General features: G+C 35.5%; 1 protein-coding gene across 1 annotated transcript in view; it reads right to left on the bottom strand.

Annotated features, from left to right (window-relative positions):
• Nucleotides 1–9,504, bottom strand: part of LOC102848817 (rho GTPase-activating protein 5-like) — a gene marked incomplete at its 3' end in the record, with an annotated part of 99,113 nt that overhangs the window by 10,377 nt on the left and 79,232 nt on the right. Inside the window, 2 exon segments of the mRNA XM_006889979.1 lie at nt 5,470–5,575; nt 5,910–6,041. Coding sequence (XP_006890041.1) covers nt 5,470–5,575; nt 5,910–6,041 — 238 coding nt within the window.

Below are 9,504 nucleotides of genomic sequence, written 5' to 3'. Positions count from 1 at the left end.
AGGGTGGAAGGACAGCGCTCTATGAGGTGGATTTATTCAGTGACTGGGATAATTGGGATGGGAGTGTCAGAGACGGTGCGATTGGCATAGGACAGAGCGGAGTTTAGGGCTGTTGAACATAGGGTCGCTATGAGTTGCAGGCGACTCGACGGCACATAACAACAACAACAACCACAACAAAACAAAAAAACCCACTCCCATCCAAAAAAACCCCCAAAAAACCAAAACAAAACAAAACAAAAAACCAAAAAAACACAACAACACACCATTCTGGCCCAGAAGGCTTCACCAGTGTATTCTACCAAACATTCAGAAGAGCTGACACCGATGTTACTTCCACTATGTCAGGAAACAGAAAAAGATGGACTACTTGCAAATGCAGTCTATCAAGCAAGCCTAATTATGACACCAGCGCCAGGCAAAGACATCACTAAAAGAGAAAAATTACAGACCAATAACCCTCATAAGCATAGATGTAAAAATTCTAAAAAAAATTCTAGTCAGAAGAATCCAACATCAGATCTGAAAAGGAAGGTTCAACACTAGGAAAAAAAAATCAGTGTAATCTACACCAATAAAGCATAGGAAAAGAACCACTCAATTATCTCTACTGCTGTAGAAAAGGCATGAGAGATTTAAAAATCCTTTCCTGATAAAAATGCTCAACAACAACAACAAAAAAAGGAAACCTCTCAACATCATTAAAAGCTTATGAACAATATCAATGGCCAGTATTTCTCTAAATGATAAGAGATTGAAAAAGCATTCTTCTTGCTAATAGCAGCAACCAGATGAGGTTGTCCTTCATCACCACTCCTAGTGAACATCATCACTTCTGATTCCAAGTCCTAGCCAGAGCAATAAAGCAAGCAAAAGAAATAAAAGGCCTCCAAATTGGCAAAGAATTAGTAAAGCTATTTCTATTTGCAGATAATGTCCTGGAAAGGGTTAAACCGGGTGGCTCCTTGGAGGCAAGGAATCTGAGGCTCCGTCTAACATACTTTGGACATGTTGTGAGGAGGGACTGGTCCCTGGAGAAGGGTATCATGCTTGGGAGGGTGGAGGGACAGCGCAGAAGAGGAAGGCCCTCTATGAGGTGGATTGATTCAGTGACTGGGATAACTGGGATGGCAGTGTCAGAGACAGTGTGATTGGCACAGGACAGAGCGGAGTTTAGGGCTGTTGTACATAGGGTCGCTATGAGTCTCAAGTGACTCTACGGCACATAACAACAACAACAAGACGAAACAGGAAATGTCAGACTAAACAAGAATATTAGAGGCACTATCTGAATAATTCAGCAAAGTGGAAGACTGACAAAATGTATAACACAGAAAGACCAGTTAGAATCCTATAAAATAACAAAGATAACCATGGAAAAGAAATGAGGGTGGGGTGTGTTATTTAAAATAGCCACTAAAAAGAGGAAGTAGTTAGGAATATATCCAACCAGAAAGATGAAAAACCTATATAAAGGAAACTGCAAAACACTACAAGAAACTTAGGTGCTATGTGCCACTGACTACAACTCATAATGACATTAAGAACAACAGATCTAGTCAGCCGCCATGGATCTCTTCCAGTCAATCGGCTAGGTCTTAAAAAATGTCTTAGTGTGGCATGGACTGCTCTCCTCCTCCACTAGACCATGGCCCTGCTGCCTGGAAGACCTGACCCTATATTCTGTCACCTAGAATCCCCAAACTTGCTGCCTGGACACCCTAGCCCCATAGCCTGGAGGACGACCTGCTGCTGCCATCCTCCTGAACTGTACCAACAGCAGCAATATTAAAGGTGAAGCCATTTCCCATCCCCTCCCAGAGCATGAGTTCCCTTTAGCTGGGGACCTTTTGGACCCACTGGTTGCAGCAGTTGCCTGACACAGAAGCCTGCTAATTCATAGGCCATTATATCTCAACTGAAGCAAGTCTTCCCTTGAGTCAAGAAGACCAGAGAGAAACTCAGACAAGGTAGCTGCCCTGCCTTCCTCGGAGCAGTTTACTTCCTGAGCCAAGGTTATCAGATCAAGAGTCTGCTAAGATCTCAGGCAATGAAACGGAAGAAGCAGACAACCACATGCACACAAACACACACATTATACAAAAACAAAACAAGATGTCACTCCTCAAATATGACACTGTATCAATGGCTTTCCTGAAGCCAGAAAGTCTGATGAAACTTTCTGATACAGAATTCAAAAGAACAATAATTGAGTATTTTCAATGGGTAAAAACCAAGAAGAACTTAAAACCAACCAAACAACAAAAAAACCCAAAAACCCAAGACTATATAGATAGAACAAACAGGGCATTAAAGGCTCTGGAAAAACAAGAAACCAGAATATGAGCATCAATATTTCAGATGCTGTCTTAAAGGCTCTGGAAAAACAAGAATCCAGAATATGAGAATCAGTATTTCAGATGCTGTCAACATGTTGAAGGGGAATATAAACAAGAGTTGAAGAGATGGAACGTAGAACCAGCAAAATAGAAGATAGAATTGTCACCAGTGATCTGCTAGGGCAAAAAGCAGCATAAAAAGGAGGGAAAAAGAAGAAAGCCTAAGAATAATGTAGGACACAAGAGGAATAGTATGCACATAATCAGAATGCCAGGTAAAAAGTAAGTAAAAGCACTGAGAAAGCTGAGGAAGAATTACTAGAATACTACTTTCCAGGCATAATGAAGAATAAGAGAATAGATATTTAAAAAGCTGCATATCCTACAGAATAGACCCCAAAAGAAAAACATCAGGGCATATCATAGTCAAATTTGCCAGAACAAAAGAGAAGGAGAGAATTCTGAAAGTAGGTAAGAAGAAATGGAGTAGCAGCCTATAAGGGAGAACAAATATGGATAATGCCGATTTCTCAGGAGAAACCACGCAAGAAGACAGTGGAATGACATATATCAGACACACAAAGAATACAACTATCAATCAAGAATACTGTACCCAGCAAAACTGTCCATCAAATATGAAGCAGAGATCAAGATATTCTCAGAAAAGTAGACCCTAAGGGAGTTTGTAAAAACAAGACCTGCATTGCAGAAAACACTTGAGAAAATCCTTCTAACAGATATGCCACAGAAGGCAGGACGGACCAAAGTAACCAGAAACATCAACAAGAACTCAACAACAAAATGGTACCAATAACCCTTGCCTCTCAATAATTACACTGAATGCACCATTGAACAGAAAAAGAGCAGCAGATTGGATAAAAAACTAAAACCTATCTATAAGTGATAGACCTGAAAAGTAAAGATTAAAAAAAAAAAGACTAAAAATGGTAGGGAAAAAATATATTAAAGCAAATAAATGGCAACCAGGAAAAAGCAGGAGTAGCAATACTATTATCTGATATAATAGATTACAACACATCACAAAGGACAAGGAAGATCACTATATAATGCTTAAAGAGTCAATAGAATAAGAGGACATAACACTAATAAATATCTATGCATCAAATGATAGAGCTACAAAATATACAAGGCAAACATTAACAGAAATGAAAATAGAAACAGACAATCTCTCTATGGTAGTAGGAGACTTTAATATACCACTCTCAAGAAAAGATAGAACTATCAGAAAGAAACTCAACAAAGATGCTGAAGAATTAAACCACACAATAAACTAACTCAATCTCATAGATAAATATAGGCTAATGCACCCCTAAAAGCACCACATACCTTCATCTCCAATGTGCACAGAACATTCTCCAGACTAGATCACATTTTATGTCACAAAGCAAGCATCAAGATATTAAAAAACACAGAAATAATACAAAGCATCTTCTCAGACCACAATGCTACAAAACTAGAAATTAATAACAAGAAGATAAAGGAGGTAAACACCCCCCCCCAAACATTCTGAAGGTGAACAACATCTTGCAGCTGGTGGATGTGAGCTTTGTATCTGTGTATAGGCAGCAAAATTCCTTACCATTAAGTCACCAGAGATCTCAAGCAATCCCACTACTAGGTATATATTCCAAAGAAATAAGATACATGAACCCCATGTTTACTGCAACCAACCCACTTTTATTACGGCATTGTTTATGAGTAAACAGATGGAAACAAATCAAATGTCCATCAATGAACAAATGGTAAACTTATGTAACACTAAAAAAAAACCAGAAAAAAAAACAACCAATGAGAATTCACAAAATACTGTATTATATGGATGCATTTAAAGGACATTATGCTATGTAAAAAAAACAAAAAACCAAACCCAACCATTGTGAAGTAACATTACTATTATAAAAAGCTAAGGAAAGGTTGATACATGAAGATTCATTCTTAGATGGTTATCTGGGATAAGAAGAAATGGAAAGGAGTACAAATTAATAAACAAGTTCAGCTGGATGACAAGGAAGGCAATATAAGGGGTTGAGCACATTATAATTAAATGGAACTAATGTAATGAAATTTAAGTATAATTACTGAAAGACCAATCTGATTTGTAAATTTCTTTCAAATTTTTTAAATAGAAATATAAAAAAACCCCACCTAAAACCGTGTCAATTTTGTGACAGAAAGCATACCATACCATATCCCTCTGTTTCATTTTCCAACAGCAAGTACATTGATCAGTTATGCATCATTTCTTTTTTTGTTGGTTTGAGGGTGTGTCTTTTATTGTAAAGTTAAAGTTTTACTTTCATGTAAAAATAAAAAAATAAGTTCCATTTCAGACCTACGATGAAACTACTCTGGCAGGGTAGCCATATAATTTAAGAACTCCTTTTTTGCCTCAACTCAGCACAGGTCTTTGATTTCTCAGATCACCAATTAAACCAAATGTGTCACAACAGCCTTTCTTGATACACAAACACTTCATGTAGAAGTATCACATAAAAGTTTCTTATCAAAGCTTGAAAAGGTGGTGAATCCTAGCTTTATTATATGTACTATTTTTCAGGTGAGAACACAACACCTACTCCTCTTCCAATTTAGCCACTTTGGAGGACAATGAGAGAAACTAATAAAATTAATAGAAAAATTATTACTTACTAAATAAATGTTTAAAGAATGAGACAGTGAAGTTGTATGGAATGAGAAAAGAATTTCAGTTCATACTCTTCCAGTTTCATCCATAATTGCAATAAATACATACATAAGAAAATTAAGAGAATTATCTTTCTTGCTGAGTATGTTTTAAAGTCTAACAAAAACATTAAAATTTTAAGTCTAGTTATTATTGAAAGCCATACTTCTTTATGAGTACATATGTGTGTAAATGTATACATACTTTTATATAAGAAGTACTTAAGACTTAGTTTTAAAAGCTTTTTCTTTATATTTACTGTCCTTCTAAATATTTAGAAAAGTATTTGACCATATTTACTACATATATACTATACATACATAAAACAATTCCATAACTTTAAAAAACTTTAAAAATATAATTATTCAATTCAAAAATAACACATTTAGAATAAATGTTTAATTTGCAAATAAAAAATAAAAATACCTGTTTAGGTGTGTTATTATATATCTGAACACATCATAGTTTACAGGATGGAATTTCTTAACAATTTCTTTCAATGCATGAAGACGTTCTGCTTTATCCAGGATTTCTGTAAAATTAAAGTAGTGGTAATCTGGGAAAATCATTATTTTATAAAAGTAATTTAAAAAATATTTGGTAAAGATTTCTGATATGCTTAGTAAAAAGACAACGAAAAATATGTTTGAAGTTTATTACAATGAGTAAAAAACAAAACAAAACAATGATTCTCAAATTTCTAAAAAACATCTGATTCTAAGAAGTCAGGTAAAACTCAGTACTAAGTGTTGCCCCTGGGATTCCAGTTCAAGACAGTGCCAGGTAGGTAGCTCCATTTAACATTTAGCAACTGTTATCTAAAAATTGTTGCTAACATCACTCTTAAAAAAATGATTTATACTTACTTGCAGCTTCCAATAGCTCTGAATGCAGTGAATATGGAATTAAAGGATCTGGTAGATCTGCAAAAAATGCTTTAAGAGCTCCAGCTACAGCATTTACTGTTACTTCCATTGATACCAGATTGATATTATGATCTATAAAACAAAAATTAAAATTTTAATCTATTTTGTGTACAATATATTTTAACTTATTATAGGAGGAATTAAATCTTACTAGAAACCATTCTTTATAAACACAATTAAATTCTTCTTCTACTGTTTTAATACAAGTTTAACATACCCACAAATTTCTGGCAAATGTATTTAGACCACATCTTCATTTGTTTACCCAAGTCATTTAAGAAAGGCCTTAAGGATGCACACCCATGTTTACTGCAGCTTTGTTCACAATAGCAAGGAGTTGGAAACAACCCAAGTGCCCATCAACAAATGAATGGATAGAGAAGCTGTGGTATATTCACACAATGGAATACTACGTTGCACTGAAAACAAGGAACTCATGCAATATTATATTCTTCAAAATGGGTGATCCTGGAGGACATTATGCTGAGCGAAATATCTCAGTCACAAAAGGACAAATACTGCATGGTGCCACCATTGTAAAACAGGCCTGGAATTGGGGTTGGGGGTAGACTGAGAAAGATGGGATAAATTATGCATACTGCACTGAAACACATGAGTGAGAAAACTGTTTAAAAGGGATAAATGATTGGGTATTACTGTCATGGCAGGAATCCAGCATGAAGGCTGTATACTGGAGTGGACTTGGGGGGGAGGGATTGTATAACAATGAAAGAACTTTTACTTTTCAAAGAGAAGAGTGTACTGGGTGGGAGGGAGAAGTGGGTAGGGAGAAAAGTGCAACAATGAATGAATGGAAATCCTCAGTCTCTGTAAACTTTCATTAAAATTAGTAATAATTAAAAATATATAATAAATTTTTTTTAAAGGCCATAAGGAAAAGATGACAAAACACAGGAATAAAACATATAAATTCTAAGTTGAATGATGTTGTTTTGTTGTGTATCATCACTGAGTCAGAAGTGACCCACAGAGGACCCTCCAGTGAGTTTTCAGAGACAGTAATTGCACAGCAAGAGACTGCCCCTACGACTCCTGTTGAGCAGCTGGCAGATTTGAACCATCTGCCTCCAGGACTGTCATGCAGATTCTTACTAGTCTTTTAGAATACTTGTAACTTTAAAAAACAAGAATAAATAAATGAGGAAGTGTATCATTAATTCTGGTATTAAAAGTCCATCAGAAACAACAATTAACATTCCACTTTAATATTTTTAAAGCGACAAAGTATTTCTTCAGAAGTACATTACTTATATTGCATTCATGAAAAGACTTTTTTTAAAAAAAATAATACAAACCATTCTGCAACCCTCATTGGGGTTGGGGGAGGTGCAGGGGGGATTGTGTACCAATGAGGGAGTTTTTCTTTTCAAGGAGAGGAGAAAACGGGGGGGAGGGTGCAACAATGAATGAATGCAAAATCTCTGTAGATGTTCATTGAAATGAAAAATAAATAATTAAAATAAAAAAATATAATAGAAATCCTTTAACACCTTTATATATTAAAAAAAAAAATCTTTAGGTTATATACCCTGTAACAATCAGTATCCAACAGTGTCTAAATAGACAAAGCCATTATTATCTTATTATTTCTCACAGTAGTGTATTTTGTCTCTAGATGCAATTCAAAAGGTCATCAGTATGAATTTATCAGCTACTCTGTGGGAGAAAGATGGGGAGTCTCCTCCTCTAAAGCCTCTGAAATCTGTTGAGCTGAAACTGACTTATTCTCATTTTAGAGTCATTCCCATTTTAGAGATGACAAAATTGAAATTTCTAGACATTAGCTTAGGGTATAAATACTGTAAATAGCAGAATCAGAAAACAAAAACAGAAGTGTAACTCAAGAGATCCTGGTATTAATTAGGTCCCATGGTGGTACAAACATTTTTTCTCTCAGTTATTAACCTGAACAACGGTTGATGATGGTGACATGGAAGGAAGGCCTAGAGAGCTGATGGCTGTAAACATTACAGTCAAGGAAACAATATGGAGAATCTATACTCTGACTAACGTGATCACAATGAGTAGGAATCAACCTGATAATTTTTTTGTGGAGTCTGAGGCAGTACTAACTACTACTCTTGCCTTTACCTTCATTACTGAAAATGAAATCATACTAACCACAAAGATCAAACATCATATATTCATACCATAAATGTCAAATTCTTACCTAACAAGATTTTTAAAAATGAGATATTGCTTCTGTATGCTGTTGAGTCAACAGTGGACCCTCCAGTGGTTTTTCAGAGCAATGGTGGCCTAGTGGCAAGAAGTTGTAGTACCAAACCAAAGGTATGTAGTTCAAGCCCACCAAGCAACAGTAACAACTTGTGTGTCTTCAGGTTGGCAGTACAACTCCTTACCACTGGTCCACTAGAGCTCTCCCACTGTAATAATATATACCACTTTTCTTCAGCTAAATATATATGTCAAACATCAAATTTTGTAATTCAGCACACACAAATCTTTCGTATATGTCACAATTGGTTAAGTATTCTACTTATTAGAGGCAGAGGTAGTTCCCACTCTTTTTAAAATTCTATGGCAATGTCCCACCAGAGTTTCTGAAGTAAAAAATTTTTTACAGGAGAATATTGTAGTGTCTCTCTTGAAACAACTGGTGGATTTCAAACAGCCAACCTCTTAACTTAAATCAAGAAACACTTAACACACTAATCCACCAGAGCTCATTGAATATTCCTTACTTTTCTTAAGAACTTGTCTCCTGCTTTTGTTTTCCCTATCTTTCAAAACGGAATTTTCATGTTTTTAAGCAGTCAACTGTTATCTATTTGTTAACTTTTTTTAGGTTTTGTAACTTAAGTATGATAAAATTATATACTAATCTACATTTAAAATTTTGATTTCATATTAAATTTTAGAGAAGATCAAAGATTTTAATACAAATAAATTTACTTTGTAATTGAATATTTTATCCCTTACAATAATGTTAATAAATAATAAAGTTCCAATATAATGAAAAATTTTTAATATCTTACCTTAAAATACTTACTTTAACTAATATCTGTGTCTCAGCATTAGACAAAGTTTCTCCTTAATTTAAAAACAAAATCTGGTCTCTTCTCTCCATTCCTCTGCACTTCATTTGAATGCAGAATAACTTTTTCTACTACCTCATTACACTACTGACTCTTATGCTTTGTTGTTGTTGTTACGTGCCGTCGAGTCGTTTGCGACTCATAGCGACCGTATGTACAACAGCCCTAAACCCTGCTCTATCCTGTACCAATTGCATTGCCTCTGACACACCCAATCCCGATTACCCCAGTCACTGAATCAATCCACCTCATAGAGGGTCTTCCCCTCCTACTCTACCCAGCATGATGTCCCTCTCCAAAGACCTGTCTCTCCTTGCAACATGTCCAAAGTATGTCAGACAAAGCCCCAGAATCTTTGCCTCCAAGGAGTAGCCTGGTTTAACCCTCTCTAGGATGAATCTGTTTGTTTTCTTGGCAGTCCATGGTACATTCAATACTCTTCTCTAGCACCACAG

This window comes from Elephantulus edwardii, unplaced genomic scaffold, assembly GCF_000299155.1.
Source record: "Elephantulus edwardii isolate Elephantulus edwardi_28Jun2011 unplaced genomic scaffold, EleEdw1.0 scaffold00084, whole genome shotgun sequence".
NCBI classification, from domain to species: domain Eukaryota; kingdom Metazoa; phylum Chordata; class Mammalia; order Macroscelidea; family Macroscelididae; genus Elephantulus; species Elephantulus edwardii.
This window is presented reverse-complemented; position numbering and strand designations above follow the sequence as displayed.